The sequence below is a fragment of the Carassius carassius genome, chromosome 36 (genome assembly GCF_963082965.1).
Source record: "Carassius carassius chromosome 36, fCarCar2.1, whole genome shotgun sequence".
In the NCBI taxonomy this organism is placed as follows: domain Eukaryota; kingdom Metazoa; phylum Chordata; class Actinopteri; order Cypriniformes; family Cyprinidae; genus Carassius; species Carassius carassius.
In genome coordinates, this window is record NC_081790.1 from 3,445,444 (window position 1) to 3,464,794 (window position 19,351).

The window sequence follows — 19,351 nt, forward strand, 5'->3', positions numbered from 1 at the left end:
ATGTACAGTTCAGGCAGACTTACTGGATCTTTGGTTTTTGATGAAGAAAAGTTTGAGTCTCTCTTTAAACGTGTTCTCATCAACATAAAACTCCACATGGACCCTGCAGGAAAAAACAAAACAAAACATATGTCCTATAACCTCCACCAATATCCAGTCAACAAATCACTGACTAAAATCACAACTGAATGATTGTGACATTAGGTCAGTTGTGGATTAAACTTGGTAAAATCGGAATATCGCATTAAAACATTTGCTAATAAAGCACCTTTCATAGTTTCCATCCAATTTGTTAAAGAGAACAAAGTATCAGCAATAAAAGAATAAAAAGCTGTTGCACTGGGGGATGCCTCTTTTTCCCTACATAATAATTACTTGTGCCTCAGACCATGCAGATGAATGCTGCAATAAATGGTGCTGGGGAAACGAATGACAAACAGTGCTATCTTGCTTTTAGAGATGAATGCATGATGTTTGGGAATGCACTGATGTGAGAAAATTATATAAAATTATTTTGATGGCAGATTTTGGCTCAGGCATTTCAGAATGACTTAAACAACATTTGAGAAGATATGCAATGGAAATGCACCACTCAGTTATCCAGACACATGATCTGTTGAGGCAAAGTCAGATTTTGTTGCACTTCCAGGAATTTATTCAATAAATTTGTTTCTATTTAAGTTCAAGTTTATATTTCCTTAAAGAAAAATCCATCTTATTAAGTTTTTTAACGTGTATTTTTACATTTTATTTGCATCATGCCATTTCTATTATGTGTTCTATTATGTGACAACCGAAAACTTGCATAAAAATATGGTAAGGAAACAACTATTGATACATAATTTTAAAGTGTGACTTAACTGACCAAATACATTTTGGGGCCACTGTAATAAATGTATTTACAAAGCACAACAAATCATGAGGTGGAAAACATAGTTTCAACCAATTGTACTTGCAATATATAGGCAGACAAATGGAGAGAAAATAAAAGAGGGAAAATAAATGTTTGCTTTATCATAAAAAAATGTCTGCCAGCAGTGCTATATTTATTACTATGTAAAAGTAATTAGTAAAAGCCAAATTTGATATACATTTTTGCAATATGCTAAATTTTTACCTAAAATCTTGTTAAAAAACAAACACATTATGCATCAAAACTCATGTAGATATTGATGTAAGTGATAACGAGGCATAAATCATGTTATATAATTTCAATAAAAATGCTGTCATCCCTATATGTGACATGATGTGTAAGTTTTCCTGTGCATGTGGGTGTAAAACCAGTCAGTGATATTTTGACGCATAAAGACTTTTTTTTATTCTTTCCAGCATCATGTTTTACTCTGTTTACATAGTTCTGCACTAAGAGCAATTCTCTACATTACAATCCCAGACATCTTCACTGGAGATGCGATATGTCTGCTAGTTCCCATGGAGACCACAGGAGCGGTGGTTTTAATTGCCGTCATAAAGTGAGATGAAGCCATCAACATTATGAGCCGCATCCAAAAATTACATATGTTTCAGCTAGAACATTCATGGGTGATTGTATTCAGCATGGTTTACATATAAACACAGTGAAACTGATAAGAATACTAAAATAACTTGATAACAACTGAAAAGTGCAGCACTCATCATCACCTGAAATCCACTACAGTTTTCCAGCTTGAGGAAAACAGCAAATAAGCCAGACTCAGTGAACATTTTAAGATATTCAATCATGCACAAGACTGCAGTGACTCTAGAGATGTCTTATCCTACCTCTGCCCAGCATCGCTACCAAAAGAATCCAGCCTCCAGTTGACCAGAGCCGGGTTAACCCAGGACGGCACTGCATTCTTCTGTTCCATAACAGAGAAAACCCAGAGGCTTTCTAGACGAGGATGTACGGAGATCTGAGCTGAGAGGATTGTTATGGAAGTACATCATCTACAGCGGCATGGTTCAAAATAACCCGCCCACACGCTCTTGATTGCAGGCGCAAGCGTGTGCTTTCCTGCCAGAGTCTCTCTCTGTCGTGTATGTCTGCATTAAAATTTCAATGCACTTTAATTGTTTATTCATTTTACTATAGCATCTCTTTGTTGAAAATTGGCATAAGCTGGACGTTTTTGACATGCACAACAGCTGTGGCAAACCTACCGTTATATGCACTCTGTTAATGCATAAAGCTTATTAAACATGCATGATTTTTGTAAAGTGAATGACTTGTCATCATAGCAACATGCCTCAATCGTGTTTGTCTTCGTGATGGTGGAAGTACAAATAATGTGCTTACAAAGAGAACTCTGAATGAAGGAGCAACTCAAACCAAAAGATAACTGAAATATTTCAGTCAAATGAGCAATTCTTTGGCTTATTCCCACTTTCCACCTTTCCGCAATGCCCACCCTCTCTTTCCCTCCTGTTCTCAGGAAATTACAGATAATAACCTGCTCAAGAGGCTATTTCTGTCGATCTGGAGAGATGTGGCCGTGTGCCCACACACACATGCACGATGAGACTTTTTCTTAATATTCAAGGCTTGCCAGAACCAAATAGCCAAGGACAAATTTTTATTGTTCTCTTGTTCAGCGGTTTAAAGAACAAATGCAAACATGACTAGACTTTGATACTTTCTGTGGTGCAAACTCAACACCAAGATCCTTGAATGTTCTAGTTGGTTTCCAAGGGATCACTATGTGGTTGCTAAGTGTTTTTAGCATGTTGCACTGCAATTGCTTACCTTACATACAGTACAAACACTCTCAGTGCTTCCAAAATTGCACAGATGTCTGATCAGATGCTACATTTGAATTTGAATGTACTTCATTACCATTAAAAAAGTATTTGCTATATAGTATGAATATGGGTAATATGAATCAACTTCAGACATACCACATCTGCCATGATATGTTCATGTGACTTACAGCATTAGTTGCTTCACTTCAATGCCATTCACAAATCCTCTCCCGTGGTCTCGTGGGATAGTGAGTGCCCATTGAATGCGCACTTCAGAAAACTTTTTGCATACTCTTTTTCAAATATGATAAATTAGGACATAGTACTCATCTTTTTCGCATACTATACATATTAAGGAAGTATTCAATTTTGGATGCAGTGTCTGTCTAGGTGAAATGCACATCTGCATGCATCTTCTAATCTTTTTTTGTGATGTCAGTAAGTACTAACCTACCATGACTAACCTGACATTATCATATTATTTCGCTCATTGTATTTTCTGCCAGGTTAAAGCTAAACAAACATTATTTCATTGTATCTGCTGGTCTTTTGGATGTAATTCTGACTGCTGGCTTTCAATAAGACAGGTATGATGTTGCAGGTGAAGTAATGGTAAAACTGGACAATAAACAGTGCTGAGTAGATTACTAACAAATTGTAGCCTATTATTACTGATTACAAATTACATGACAGAATTTGTAGTTTGTAATCTACACATTAGGTAATGCATTCTGATACTTTTTAATTACTTATAGATTTCTTTTGACCTAACTTGTAAGAAAATCTATTCCATTTGTTATCAACATCATGACATTATGTTACACCAAGGTTTCCCAAATGAACTAGTGGGTGGTGTGTTCAGTTCCATAAACCTGGAAGACTTTACAAATGTTTCTAAGTGGTAGAGTTTTTTTAGAAAGGAAAATTTTTAGGAAGAAACATAAGAATTTGGATGGATCAGTAAATCATTAATAAATTACTGCCATTGTGTGAATACTATGTAATCATGTAGTGTATAAAAAGTAACTGTAATCTGATTATGATTATATTTTATAATGTAAATCTTACACGTAATCCAGATGAATCAATTACTACCCAGAGCTGGTAAACATCACTATGCATGTACCTATCATCATGAAATGTCTGGTCTCCTAGCAACAGGTCTCGGAACCAGAAGAAGGTTTGAAGGGATGGAACAACAGATGCTCCAGTGGTCATCTCGAGGTCCTGCACATTTAAAACCACCCCTCTGCCCCCACATCTTGGACTAACATTGACAGAAAACACACAGAGACATAGTGGTAAAGAGACTATCTGACATTTACAAAAGCAAGCTAAGTGTCTTCTGAAGCAAAGCCTGTGACGTTTTGAGGGTAATAACTGCATTAACAAGCCAAAATTCACCATAATAAATTTACAACATAACGCGTTCTCACAGGGAATTTGGTATGTAGTTTAAAAGTAGTTTAAAAAAATTCAAGAAAACGAAATCTCATTTCAAACTTTGTTCTGAAAACATATGTGCGCGCACTTTACCTCAGGCGCGCGGTGCGCGTGCTCCCATCATCGTATTCAAATGTGTGGTTGGTGTAGCACGCGCCGCTCATCTTTTCATCCGGCGAGCGGCGCGCGGACGAAAACATCACTGACACTTTTTCTTCCTCATGAGCCAGGCCAGGCATCGCACGCTCTGTGATTTAAAAAATAAAACCGTTATCCAGTCAACGGTTAAACTGTCCACATCAAGAAGACGGATAAAAACTTTTTGAGGTAAAAGCTTTTGAGGTAAAAGTATATCACCCCAAGAAACATGTTGAGCAAACAAAGCCTATGAAAAATCAGCGGATCTGAAATTCAATCAATCTTCACTTGTACTTTATGATTTTTAAAACAAACCTGTGGTGCGTACCGGATTCTTTCAACTTCTACATCAAATAACATTGAGAGGTAAGATCGTCGTGGCATTTTAAAGTGTCAGACACAGCGCCGTGTGCTGGACAGCCTTGAACAGCATCTTATTCATGGAAAATAACTATTACTTTGTAAAAACACATCTTTTTAGTTGCCAAGGCCACATCTATTCACAGTAGCATAGCAACAGAGTTGTAGACTTCATTTCTTAGAAAAGGCAGACTACAGCACTGAATTAATTTTACCGGTATATAAGGGTTAAAAAAGGGTTAAAATTGTGATTCCCCCTGCGGGAAAAAAGTAATTAAACTTCTATAGGGAAAATATTTTTTTCCTTAATTATTTATTATTAAAAGTCCAAGCAGTAGCCTGCCACAATACCATATTTATTGAATCACTTTGACATGTACCATGGTACCGATTGGTTACCATATTAATTTACCACTGTTGGAATGAAACGATCTAAAACTAAATAGCACAGTACAACAGCAGTACATTTTTTTGAAGGTCAAGAAATTTACAATACAGAATTTCATTTCACTTCATTTATTATCATATATATCATCAATATACTTCAATCAATATACCTAATTTCACACAGCCTTAATCAAAGCCACGTGTCCACCAGGATGCTTGGACTTCATACTGCCAAAATGTCTACAAAATGAGAAAATATAATGAAAAAGAAAATGTCAGACATTAAGAGAAATTGAGTTTTTTGGTAGAACCATTCTTTTCAACTGCTAATAAAAGCATGCCTCCATTTAATGTGTTAATACCATATTTAAATGACAGTTAACCTAAAATTGTTAATTCTGTCATCGGTACTCACTCTCAAGTTGTTCCAAAACGTTATGAGTTTCTTTCTTCTGAGGAACATAAAATTAAGTATTTTGAAGAAATATTCTTCAAAATATATTTTTTATTCAGCAGAAGAAATACATTTATACAGGTTTGGAACAACTTGAGGTTGAGTAAATGATGACAAGATTTTGGGGGTGAAATAAACATTTAAATCCATTCTGTGGATTTCCCCCACAGTCAGTACTGGAAGATTGCACGTTGGTTGACTTTGTAGGCTCTGCATGAATGAGTCACTTAAAAAAAATACACACCTCCAAGAGTTTGTCTCATGGTCATACGCCTCCGTGGTTTTAAGGTCACTTACACCATCAAATCCTCCAATAGCCAATAGAAGGCCATTTAACAGCACTAAAGAGACCTGTGCATATTACACACAGAAATTCTTACAACAAAGACCATGATTACACTACTTCAGAATCATTTCAGAATCATATTCTTTATACAGGTTTGAAATGGCGAGGGTGAGTTATCGATGTCAGAAAGACTACTATTGCTTATTCCCTCAAACCTGAAATCTCTTGTTGTTCATAGCCCTAACCGGGCTCCAACGGACCATGTCTGGGTCGTATTTCTCCACAGTCCTCAATGACAGACCAAGTTCATCTCGTCCTCCAGCCACATACAGACAGCCAAGAAACACGGTGCATCCTGAAGCTTCCCTAGCGGTGGACATGGTTGGGCAGAGAGACCAGCATCCCTCAAATGGGTCAAAACGCTCCACTAGTGCAGAAGAATAAGTATTGAGTGTTTTTTATTTTTTATTTTAGATCTACACATGAATTTGTGTTTGTGTACCTGAATCCAGTGTCATGTCTCCATCTGTTCCTCCCATAACGTAAATCTGATCGTTCAGGACAGCGGCTGATGCAGATGCCCTGTTCCTCAGCATTGGTGTCAACTTAGACCAGGAGTTCTTCAATGGGTCATACCTACTCCACAGAAAACAAGTTTGTATGTGTTTGAGCTTCACATTTCCAGACATCTGATTCTCTGTAATGTGTTTAGACCTTTCTACTGCATTAATGCAGGTCATGCCGTCAAAACCTCCCAGTGTAATTAGACATCCGTCCATTTCTATGCACTATAACACTATTTGAATGATGACAGAAGTTGACGTAAACAGTCACCTCTCCACGCTGCTTAGACAGGTGACATCATCAGACCCACCCACAGCATAGATGGCTCCGCCCAGAGCACACACCCCTGGGTCATTGCGGGGATGGAGCATGGGAGCAGTCATTTTCCACTCATTATACTGGGGGCAGAACTGCTCAACTGGACAGGATGGGTCATCTTTACTCCAGCCTCCAACTACTCACAATTTATTAAAAACATACAGCATACTGTATGCAAAGAAATACTACTGAGATCTCTATTGTGACTTCGTACTATACTATATATTCCATTTAGATTTATAGTTGCTAGAGGCAGCTAACCAACTTTGTAAAATGTTCAAGCAGGTGTAGAAAAGTCTGAAAGTCATTGACAAAGTGATTGATATAAATACTGACCTACATATATCATGTCAAACGGTTTCCCTTTGGACGAGACTTTATTCCTCGTGGAGCGGCTTTTGATATGGCAGTGACCCTTGGTGCTGTGCAGTTTGGTACTATTTTTGATGACCATGAGGTCCTCATCTTTAAAGGGTCTGCTGAACATACACACACATAAAAAAGAAAATTCAGAAAAATCATGTGCAGACAGGACATATGCAAACTCATCACACATAAAACACAGTGGGCAAACAACAAAACACCCATCTGTTCTGTGAACAAGCTGTACAGTAGATAACAACACTGATGATGTAGCAGAAGATTGAAGCGTCTACTATTGCTTTCACAGGGACTTGAACAAACCCCTAATCAAATCTCTGAGTAAACTTCAGCACATAACTGAATCAAATTGTGCAGTTTGTTGAGAAGTTGTATGTTGACAGAAGTTGGTTTTATATGAAAAAGCAGACAATTCCACAGACTTGGATCCAGGGACTGAACCAAATCTAGGAACCAGAGTATCAGAGAGACTTGCGGACTCTTGAATTTGGCCAGTAAGGCTACATTAACACAGTACCATTGTCAATCCTGCATTTGAGTGCTAAATATGCTTACTTTTTACGTTTAGCTGTCTGTACGTTTCAGCTGTCTGATGTTGACCAATGATGTTGACAGAATGCTGTCTGTCAAATTAATTTAATTCAAATAATGTGTATATACAACTCAATGTAATATGAACAAAACGAATATGAACATATTCACTGGTAAAGGTGAAGGGGAGTAGCTTGAAGATGTCATGTTTCAAAATCACTTGACATCACCCAACGTTCCTCTGGAGGCAAAACGTCCTCTTATAGCAGCGGTTCTCAATTCCAGTCCTCGCGCCCCACTGCTCTGCATACTTTGCACGTTTCTCTTTGTTAACGCACCTGATTCAGATAATCAGCTCGTTAGAAATGAACTCCGTGCATGAACTGTTTTTCAAATGTTCATTGCTCCCTACTCTCTGAGCAGGGGAAATCTGTTGAAGTTTACCTCACATCGAAACATTCATTCACTGATTTGTGCTGTGCAGCGTCTTTAAACATGGACAACTGTGACATCATATACCTCTGTCAATACAATTTAAATTCACATCTTGCACACTTTAATGCACTTTGATTGGAACATATAGCTACGTTCGCTTCGAACTGGAATCATGGCTGAATATCCTGTGATGTCCACTTCGCAGGGCACTTATGTTCGAATAGAACAAATGTCTGAAGCGCTAAGAGAAACGTTCAAAATGTGCAGAGCAGTGGGGCGCGAGGACTGCAATTGAGAACCGCTGTCTTATAGGCTTCGGCTATGCTCTAGGGTTGTTGTGAAGGTAGGGGCGGAGCATAGAGACTATGCTGTTTCTCGTTTGTTACTCTAGAGTAGACCAATTCACTTTATTGAGGCATACTGCCCCCATCTGGTATGGAATGTGGAGTATGACTTGATTTTTTTGCCAAATATGACAGATGGCACCTTTAAAGGCAGGGAAAGTGATTTGGTTCAGTAACATTTTTTGTTATGCTAGTTAAACATCCATCTAGTTAAACATCCTTAACATCCAAAATACTAATCACTAAGTAAAGTGTTCTAAATGTATTTATATTTATTTACATTGTGGAAGCTGTAGAACCATAGGCTACGAGTTGCATATCTCTGTGCGCCCTGTTCATGCAGACATGATATGTCATCAGTCCGTTACATTACGTTATTGCAGCGCAAGCGTATTCTTACAGCATTGTATTCAACCTTCTGCCATCTGCCAGTGTGCTGGTTATCCTCTGGTCTGACTCTGCATGCACACATTCATGTGTTTTGGAGAAGGCATGGCTTCGGAGAATGATTTGCAGCGAGGGTGAGATCTTATGCTATTTAAAGCCGGATTGCTATTGGTAGCCTCTCTGAAAGACCTCCATACAACACACAAAATAGTGCTAAATTAATAAAAGAATACATAGTCACTTCATTATTCATTGTATTCACATTATTTGATGATTTGTAGATTACATAATAACACTTTCAATAAAGCATTTGCAATTGGTTTGTAAAAGATGTTCATGAACTTCTGGGCTTAATTTTTTTTGCATTTACACGTTTTGGCCAGTATCTTTTTAAATACAATTTTTTATTCAGTCTTACACAACCATGTCTGGTCCGAACTATATTTCTCAATGAGAGCAGACCTTTACCGATCAATCTTTTCTGATATACACCGGCACAGTTGTGAGTCACACATGTGGGTGTAAGACTCTGATTGCATTCACTGCTCATTCTTTTCTTGTGTTCTGCTCTCGCTCATTCTTTAGAAACGTTTCTGTGCTGCTTACAGTGCTATGTTAGGTAAGTGCAGTGTTTCAGCTTGACAACAGCTGAGAGGATGAGGGTTGTGTGTGTCAGAGGTCAGGGGTCGCCTCAATGAAATACATCACATGTTGTCAACAAACATTTCACCACATCCCACACGTCTGATGTGTGCACAGAATGCAGTCTTCATGCACACACAAACTGACGGAGGAAATAATTTCTCTGACAATCAAAGCACAATCAAGCTGCGTCAACTAAGACACTCCTGTCACCCTGAGAAGAGACTGCACTGTCATATAACTTAATACCATGAAACCCTGAGTGCAAAACTGGTCACCAGTTCACCATACTGTTTCCCTATGCCGATAATGAAATCATCGCCCTGGCAACCAGTGCTGTTACCATGACAACCCCGAGCCAAAGCAGTTTCACAACCAGTCATCACAGGTTTCTGGCAGATATCACACTCAACCGATGACTTTTAATAGGGCTGGACGATTATGGCCTAAAATCAAAACCTCGATTAATGGAGCATTTTACTTCGATTACGATTAATGAATGATTATTTTGTTTCTGTTTTGTTTTTTTGCCCTCATAGTTCACTGACAAGGTTTGTACTGTAAATATGATTGACTATCAGCAGTTATTTGATCTATGTTCGGAACATTTCTTACTAGGGTTGGGTATCATTTTCATTTTATCGATTCCGATTCTGCTTATCGATTCCGATTCTTATCGATTCCTAGTTCCGATAAAAAATCCAATATAAAAAAATTAAGTCAAATATTTAGATGTCAAAGATTTTTACAAATCATTCTGTTGCAGCTGAATAACATGAGCAAAAGTCAGCAGCCTACAAAACTCTGCAAGAGGAATTTTGCCTGTGATTAAAAAAAATACCATAGCAAAAACAACTAGATTAATATAAATTTCAAATATTAAAGTGTTAAAGACAAGTAAACAGTCAGTAATAAGATAGGAACAAACAAATCAATTAGCAATATCATAGATAAATACAACTAAACAAAAATTTCAGGTACAGAAACTGTAATTAAAAGTTAAAAAACACTGCATAGTTTTCTTTTTATAAATAAAATAAAGATTAATCAAGTAAAGTTATTAAATATATTCAGTCAAGATCAGAGAATGATTTTCTTTTGTTCTTTGATTAACATTAATGACAGGAAGCGCGTTTATTAGGCTGTTGTCTCTTTAAGCAAAAATACTGTACATGTGTGTTTTCTTTCTCATCTGTTTATGTTCACGTAAAACAAAAACGGCTGCGTTTATGATGATATACTGATGTAGTTTTCTTTATCGTAGTTTCGACTCGGAACAACCTTTTCTACAGTTAAAATACACAGAACAGTCCGAGAACGGACACAAACCGGGAACCGGCAGCGCGACCGCTACTATGCACGCGCTTGTGCTTCATGTGCCCTGCACACAAACATGTTATAATAAGTTTTGAGATTCTAAGCTGCTTTAGTGATAAATCACAGGACAGTGCTGACAACTAGTTTCTGTGTTCCTCTGTGCGCGCGATCTTCACATCTACTGTTTATATGAATGTTCGTGCCACAATGCAGCTGCGCGAACATGGTAGCTCGATATAAAAATACACATCCGTTCATCTAATCGCTTGAATGTCCAAACCATAAAACAAATACAACTGACAAAGTTTAGTGAAGACCAGGGCCGGATTAAGAATTCCAAGGCCCCTGGGCACAATGTCTTGTAGGGCCCCCCCCCACCAACCGCCATTCCCCCCCCCCCCCCCCCCCCCACACCCCAATCAAGCTTTTACATTTTTGGTTACTATTTGCTGGTAAAATCTCTACTGAGCAACTAGCTGGCATTTGCAATCACATAGAGCCTCACCTTTACCAATCCAGTTCTATGAATCAAAATAACTTTCATAATTCACAAACAAACACATAACACACCTATTAATGTCTCCTTCCTGTCGGTCTCTTTTCTCCTCTCCTGTCCTCTTTTCCTCGGTTCTCCAGACCAGGGGCTGCCACTCTTTGTCTCTCTCCCCCTTTTCCTGTGATGAAAAAGTGAAATGGTAGAAGACACATTACAAGATGATTTAAACTGTATTCTGGTATAATATTGGTTGCTTTTGAATTACAATTTCTGGAGTCATGACCTGTCCAAAAATTGACAAAACTGTTTCACATAAGCTGTTATAAGCTGTTGCATAAACACACACACACACAAACACTCAAACACACACCACACACACACAAACACTCAAACACACACTCAAACACCCAAACACACAGTATACCTCCTCCTCCTCTCCTCAGGGGCTGTCTGTCTATCTGTCTTTCTCCTCAGGTGCTGTCTGTGTGTGTGTCTGTCTTTCTCCTCCTCTCCTCAGGGGCTCTCTGTCTATCTGTCTTTCTCCTCAGGTGCTGTGTGTGTGTCTGTCTTTCTCCTCAGGTGCTGTCTGTGTGTGTGTCTGTCTTTCTCCTCCTCTCCTCAGGGGCTGTCTGTCTATCTGTCTTTCTCCTCAGGTGCTGTCTGTGTGTGTGTCTGTCTTTCTCCTCCTCTCCTCAGGGGCTCTCTGTCTATCTGTCTTTCTCCTCAGGTGCTGTGTGTGTGTCTGTCTTTCTCCTCAGGTGCTGTCTGTGTGTCTGTCTGTCTTTCTCCTCAGGTGCTGTGTGTGTGTCTGTCTTTCTCCTCAGGTGCTGTCTGTGTGTCTGTCTGTCTTTCTCCTCAGGGGCTGTCTGTCTATCTGTCTTTCTCCTCAGGTGCTGTCTGTGTGTCTGTCTTTCTCCTCCTCTCCTCAGGTGCTGTCTGTCTTTGTCCTCCTCTCCTCAGGTGCTGTCTGTCTATCTGTCTTTCTCATCCTCTCCTCAGGTGCTGTCTGTCTTTCTCCTCCTCTCCTCAGGGGCTGTCTGTCTATCTGTCTTTCTCCTCAGGGGCTCTCTGTCTATCTGTCTTTCTCCTCAGGTGCTGTCGGTGTGTCTGTCTTTCTCCTCAGGTGCTGTCGGTGTGTCTGTCTTTCTCCTCAGGTGCTGTCTGTGTGTCTGTCTTTCTCCTCCTCTCCTCAGGTGCTGTCTGTCTTTCTCCTCCTCTCCTCAGGGGCTGTCTGTCTATCTGTCTTTCTCCTCAGGGGCTCTCTGTCTATCTGTCTTTCTCCTCAGGTGCTGTCGGTGTGTCTGTCTTTCTCCTCAGGTGCTGTCGGTGTGTCTGTCTTTCTCCTCAGGTGCTGTCTGTGTGTCTGTCTTTCTCCTCCTCTCCTCAGGTGCTGTCTGTCTTTGTCCTCCTCTCCTCAGGGGCTGTCTGTCTTTGTCCTCCTCTCCTCAGGGGCTGTCTGTCTATCTGTCTTTCTCATCCTCTCCTCAGGTGCTGTCTGTCTTTCTCCTCCTCTCCTCAGGGGCTGTCTGTCTATCTGTCTTTCTCCTCAGGTGCTGTCTGTCTATCTGTCTTTCTCCTCAGGTGCTGTCTGTCTATCTGTCTTTCTCCTCAGGTGCTGTCGGTGTGTCTGTCTTTCTCCTCAGGGGCTGTCTGTGTGTCTGTCTTTCTCCTTCTCTCCTCTCTCCATCTGCCCTTAAAAATACTTCTTCCTGGCTTTCCTATTAGCAAACTCAGTTACAATATCATCAAAATCCAAGTCCATGACCAGCTGAGATTCAATGGCCATCAGTGAAAGTGCACTGAGGCGATTTTGTGTTTGTGTTGTTCTGAGTTCATTTTTAATTCTTGCCATTTGTGAAAAAGATCTTTCTCCTTCAGAGTTTGTAACCGGCAGTGTCAAAAAAATATGTAGGGCTACAAACAAATTGGGGAAAGTTGATTGCAGACCATGTTTCAAGAGCACCTGCAGCAGTTTTTGAGGAGACTTATCCTGCTCGCTCTCTATAAAGAATCTGAACTGGATAATTTCATCTGCAAGGTTCTGATCTAAATCCGAAGGATATGAAGCGCTGAGTGCATCCGCTTGTTTACGAACAGTGGGCAAATCTTCTGATACCATGTTCAGTAGAATCCCAAAGATGTCATTAACGTTCCGGTATGCATCCAGTCTATGGTCTAAACAGCTGATTAGCTTATCAATAATGACATTGAATGTTTCTACCTGGTATCGCTCCTGGCCTTTCAGAGTTACTTGATGCTCTGTGCATTCATCTGAAAATGCTTTGCGCTTTTTGACCCTCTGCAGTTCATCTTTATATGACTGACACACACTGGGAATGTTCTTTGCAGAGGTTTCAAAATGGTCAAATTGTTCTCTAAGGGATTCAACCCATGATATCAAAGACCTGAACAGATTAATTGCAGTCATCAGATCAATGTCGGCCTTTTGTAATGCCTCGCTTGTCACTTTAAATCTGCTTAAGAGACAGTGCCAAAACTGTGCCATAAATGACATGTCAAGAGTGCCCAGTTTTGAGAACAGTGCTGCTGCCTCGTTGCGTGTGTCACGGTTTTCTTCTGTATCAGAAGAAATGCTCTGAAGTATAGCCCTGATTTGTGCATAATTGCCACAAAGGGCTTTAGCTGCATCTGCACGGCAACTCCAACGTGTTGATGACAGTGATTTCAACGTCATATCTACCTTGATGTCTGCATTATTGAAGAATCTGTTCCATCTACGAGTGGAACCCGCACAAAATGCATATAGGGACTGCATGAGGCCGAAGAACTGACTTGCATTTTGACAACTGCCATCAATACTGTTGACACCCACCAAATTGAGAGAATGTGCTGCACAGGGTATGTAATGGATTAATGGATTTTTTTTCTTCAAGTGAGCCTGCAGCCCATTGTAACGCCCTGACATATTGCTTGCATTGTCATATGCCTGGCCTCTGCAGTTTGCAATATCTAAGCCTAAATTGTCAAGCATAGCCATTACAGTATCAGCCAGACTCTCCCCTGTGTGACTCTCAATTGGTACAAAGCCAACAAATCGTTCAATTATTTTTCCTTCGTTATTCACAAATCTAAAAATAAATGTCAGCTGGTCAGTATGTGACAGGTCAGGTGTAGAGTCCACTATTAAAGAAAAATACTTTGCCTGCCTTATCTCTGCAGCTATGATATCTTTTACTTTGTTGCCCATTTGCTGAATCAATTCCTCGCATATAGTGGATGAAAGATAGGATGTGCTGCCTCTACCCTTCTGTCCATACTTATTAATGTGCTCGGCGAGGAAAGGATCAAACTGAGAGATGACTTCCAGAATGCCGAGAAAGTTACCATTATGTGGTGAGCCAAGTATTTCGTCATCGCCACGGAAAGGCAGTCCTCTTTCGCTTAAAAACTTTATGACAGCCACAACCCTCTTGAGCACCTCCCGCCAATACCGCTTCTCTCCATCTAGCTGTTGCACTAGTTTAGCATCCACAGTCCCGCTCCCGGTGACAGATGAGCGCCGAAGCAATGCTAACATGCAATTACAATGCTCTGTGCTTTTTTCATGCTCACGCACACGTTCAGGGTGTTTCCAGTCAGAAAAACCACTAACAAATTGATTTTTCTTGGTAGAAAAAAGCATACAGGCAAAACAAAAAATATTACCTGTAGATGGTGAATAGGTGATCCAGTCTCTGGAAACTTTTTCCCTATTTGGGAGTTGACAGCACAGCAGATCATTAGTAAGGGAGCGCTTAACGTTACCACCCAGACCCCCATCACGGGTTGAGGCTAGATATGTGGTCTTTCTGTTATGAAAAGCAGCAGGTCCACGATCGATAAGAACAGCACGAGCATCCTCGTCGATTGCCCCCCACAATGCCGGGTCAGACACCTGATTAAACCACTGCTCATCATGGTCGCTTCTGCTGCTGCTACCGATAACGTTAGCGCTAGCAGGTTGTGCTGCCTTGCTAACGTTAGCCTCAGTCTCCACGACGTCCTCGGGTCCCTGGTTAGCAGCATGCTCGTCATCATCATAATAATCTCGATCTACCACACATTCTTCACCCTGATTCTCCGCCTCCTGGGCCTCAGCCTGGCTACTTTTAAAGAATGATTTGATAGATGGAAGCTGTCTTAATAAAGACGCCTCCCTCTCCTCTTTTTCTCTTTTTCGTTTGCGTTTAAAACAACCGCTTCTTTCACTCATTTTCTTGACCTACAACGTCAACGACTCATCCCACAGTCCGCGCTCAATTCAGTGCGGATTTATTTGAAGTTCGCGTGGGGGCGGGGTTGTTAAGTCAGTGCGTTCCCACAGCTGCGCTTGAATTATATTATGAATACAAATATATCAGCCTGCCTTTCAGCATGTGAAATTCTTAAGGAGGCTTAACTTTATACCATCAGTGATCAATACACACTGATATTAACTTGCTTAATAAAAAGATAAGCCAGCGTCATTTATTATGCATAGCCTATATTAAACCTTTCACGCTTAATCCAAATGTATTGTTTTACTCGGTGCTTGCTTATATGTATTGAAATGTCTGAAACCTAAAATAAACATTATGAGGTTGAAAAAACTGCATAGTTGTGTGCTGCATATAAATAATAACCATATCATATCAAAAGTGAGAAAGAAGATGATCAAGTTCGGCCAAAGGCAGATTCGAACCCGGGTCCAACGCGTCAAAAATCTCAAGTACCAACGCCCTACGGTCTACGCCACTGCACTGACTGTAGATATAATGCATTAACGTGAGTCTTTTTGCTAGAAAGACAGACACTTAGCGCAAGTTGCGCAACTATACAATACGCTCCGTAAAAAGAAAAAAAAAAATATTTTCTTTAGAATTTTTTTTTTTTCCTTTTCTTGGGCCCCAAGTGCGCATGGGCCCCTGGGCACATGCCCATAATGCCCATTGGGTAATCCGGCCCTGGTGAAGACGCAAGGCTCACCGCTCGCGCACCATCACCATGTGATGAACCGGCGTTCACCTCCGTGTTTTGCTTTTATGCCACTGACTGAACGGGGCAGAGTCATGTGGTTACACAAGCGCTAATATGCTTTTAAGGGCGGAAACCGAAGGGGAAAAACCAAAATAACCGACATGGAAAAATTTCGTCGGTTAGAGGTTATGAATTTCGGTTTTGATTACTTTTTGATTAATCGTCCAGCCCTAACTTTTAAAACTCATAATTATCAGAGACAAAGACTGACAGAACTGAAAGGCTGCTGTAACTAGTCATAAAATCCCACAAACCTTTTGCCTGGAAGTGAGTTGAGACACTTATTCTGGAATATCCTGATCACTAAATCTCTCTTCATGAGAGAAAACAGTACAACTAAGTATCATTTATTTAACTACAGACTACTGACTTTAGAAGCTTGTTTCCCCAGAGGTGGACAGTAGTGAAGTATTTTTACTTTACTCAAGTAAACTAAAAAGGTTTTTCATTGGAAAACCTTTACTTCACCACATTCCAAAGCATTATGTCGTACATTTTACTGCACTACATTTCATAAATAAAAGTTGTTGATTTTTTACCCCTAATACTTAAGAACATTAAAAATGCAGTACTTTCTTGCACTCTAGTAAAACTTGAGAAAAAATAAGAAAGTATTAGATTTGTAATGTAATTAAGCATTAAATAATATTTATTTTGAAACATTGTGCAGTAAAAAGTACAATATTATGCTTTGGACACTTAAAAAAAAATACTCTGATTAAGTACATACACTTGAAAGATTAAATTTTAAAGCAGAGTAAAACTGCAGTAAACAAACAAACAAACAAAAAAGCTAAAGGCGACTTCTTATCTCATAATTTAAGTTTTTCTCTCAGAGTAGTCTCACAACTACAAGTTACAGAATTGTGAGGCAAACTTGAAAGTTAAAGACAAAACTGAAAAACTGAGATATCTCACAACTGTGAGATATAAGCTCATAATTGAGGAAAAACAAATTCTGAATTGTAAAATATAAAAATTACGCAAAAAACTATGAATTAGATATAAATTCTAAATTGTAAGAAAAAGTTAAAACTGCAAAAGAAACTACCATGTGATCAAGAAATATGATGTTAGAAAGTGCAAACCAATATTTTTGTACTCTGAGAAAAGGTCACAGTGTAACAAAGTGCAGGGACAAAGACACTTTTAAAAACTGCATGGATTTTGAAAGCGCACTATTTTTAAATAACAGCAAAATTTATAAATAATATATATTTTTATTCAATATAACCTAATTAAATGTAATGATTTTAAAATCTAATTATTTTAATTCCATTGCACACTAATGAGAGTTAATCTAGTATAGTATAATTTGACTAAGGTCAGTAAATAAAATATATAATTATATCAGTGGCAAGTCATAAGAACACACTTGGCATGCAAATGGTTCTGCTTCCTGTGGTAATGGCAATGTGCCTTTATGAAATGATTAATATCAGCCACAATTACGGTTTACACTCCTCCTGATACATCCAAACCAGACAAACATTAAAAAATGAGAGCCCTGCAGAGTCACACTTTCTCAATTGAATCCATAAATACATAAAATGACTGTCTGAGACGGGTTCCAATGCATTATATTTATGTTGTTCATTAGAATCTTTTTCATATCTGTCATGAACGTGTTTATGAATGTACTCACTTCTCTGATGTCATTATGTTGCTCTTTTCCTGCTGTCAAACTGTGTTCCACTGATTGTCTTTATTCTCTTGTTCTCTGCAGTACATTATGTACGAGACAGAGCTTCACTCATCTTGAGGTTTATTTGTGTGTGTGACTGACAGCGAGAGGTGGAGGGGGATTGTTGGTGTGATATGTAGGTATGCAGGTTAGTGCTGACAGTGAATGATGCACAACATGTCAATGTTATCGTAGAGGAGAGAAAATAACTCTTCTTCTGGCATGTGAATCATCACACGACTTTCATTCTTACAGAAGACAAATGTTCACACTAGGAACAAACTGTCACACAAAAACACATAAATTACATCACACACTTTTAATGACAGGCCTAGTCTTTATTTTTACATGGTGCTCTGGAACAGTCTTATTTTGGTAACAATGATATACTACTATAGTTTTTGGTAATATTTGAATGAATGTTTTATGTTAATTTTAGTTTAGTTGTAGGTATTTTGTGTTTTTTTATTATTATTATTATTAATCTTTTGTTTATTAGTTTTAGTCATTTTAGTACTTCAAGTACTGTAGTAAACTCTAAAAATGGTTATATCCAAAAGTATTGTTTAGTGTAAATGATAGGCTTTTCCACTCACTTACCACGAGCAAAAATAGACAAAACTGCATACGGTTGCTTTAACTAATGTTACGTTTGTTTGCAGATACGACTTTTGATTTGAAAATGTATTTGTAAATGCTAATATTACAGTTTTTCAACTATTTATTTGAAATGTATTACTGAATGTAAAAATTAACATTAACAAAGATTAATAAATGCAGCTGAAGCATTGTTTTTGTAAGTTCATGTATGTAAACTGATTTAGGTAAATAATGTTTATAATGAAACCTTATTGTAAAGTGTAAGCACGAAAGCACACTTTTCAGAAAATCCACTGGTAATAAATACAAACAAATCTAATATAAATTCCAAATAGTATGTAAGGTGGCATTTATTTTGTACATCTGAAACTTCTATGGCTTGTTATCTTAAAATGCTCTGTTAGATCTGTCACAGTGTCTGGGTTGTGTTCCCTGGGTTTCCACTAGGTGTCCTCAGTTCCCACGGTGTTTATCATATTATCACTTCCTGTCTCCTTATTTGGTCACCTTCCTCCTTGTTTAGTTAATTGATTGTTCCCCACCTGTCTCCTGTTTCCTCATTATCCTTTTGTGTATTTATACCTGGTCTGTCTGAGTCTTAGTCACGGAGTCCTTGTTGTATGTGAGATACAGTTCATGTCTATTGTTTTTCCGTAGTCTTGATCTTGCCTTGTGTTTTGTCTGTTCCTTGTCTATTGGATATTCTGGTTTTGACCCTGCCTGGACTGTTTACCCCTTTGGATTACCCCTTAATAAATATCATACCCGCACTTGGATCTCTCATGTTTCTTGTATCACCACATGTGACAGAAGGACTCCGCCAAAGCGAAGATCCAGCGGTATGTCT

At 39.0% G+C, this 19,351-nt stretch overlaps 3 protein-coding genes across 5 annotated transcripts in view; all 3 read right to left on the reverse strand.

The window, feature by feature from the left end:
- The window catches only part of LOC132116933 (potassium channel subfamily T member 1-like), a 37,985-nt gene extending 33,368 nt beyond the window's left edge, over positions 1-4,617 (reverse strand). Inside the window, exons 1-3 of one of the 2 annotated variants that reach the window (XM_059525839.1) lie at positions 4,258-4,617; positions 3,848-3,988; positions 24-103 (exon numbers count right to left, since the gene is read on the reverse strand). In XM_059525839.1, coding sequence (XP_059381822.1) covers positions 24-103; positions 3,848-3,988; positions 4,258-4,403 — 367 coding nt within the window. In that variant the 5' untranslated portion in view covers positions 4,404-4,617. The remainder of the gene's footprint in view (positions 1-23; positions 104-3,847; positions 3,989-4,257) is intronic. The other variant, XM_059525838.1, reaches the window with a different exon arrangement.
- Positions 4,618-5,143: 526 nt separating this feature from the next.
- si:ch73-29c22.1 (kelch-like protein diablo) lies at positions 5,144-6,567 on the reverse strand. Its single transcript, XM_059525485.1, has 5 exons — positions 6,504-6,567; positions 6,292-6,425; positions 6,005-6,216; positions 5,748-5,854; positions 5,144-5,289 (listed from the first exon to the last, which is right to left on the reverse strand). Exons 1-5 carry the CDS (start codon positions 6,527-6,529, stop codon positions 5,226-5,228), a joined length of 543 nt encoding a protein of 180 aa, XP_059381468.1. The 5' UTR covers positions 6,530-6,567; the 3' UTR covers positions 5,144-5,225.
- A 16-nt stretch (positions 6,568-6,583) lies between these two features.
- Positions 6,584-18,277, reverse strand: LOC132116633 (kelch-like protein diablo). Of its 2 annotated transcripts, none has more exons than XM_059525487.1 (3): positions 17,866-18,277; positions 7,008-7,147; positions 6,584-6,807 (listed from the first exon to the last, which is right to left on the reverse strand). In XM_059525487.1, exons 1-3 carry the CDS (start codon positions 17,877-17,879, stop codon positions 6,620-6,622), a joined length of 342 nt encoding a protein of 113 aa, XP_059381470.1. In that variant the 5' UTR covers positions 17,880-18,277; the 3' UTR covers positions 6,584-6,619. The 2 variants fall into 2 exon arrangements, with proteins under 2 accessions (XP_059381470.1, XP_059381469.1); XM_059525486.1 differs by having other exon boundaries at positions 7,008-7,150.
- Positions 18,278-19,351: the final 1,074 nt, after the last annotated feature.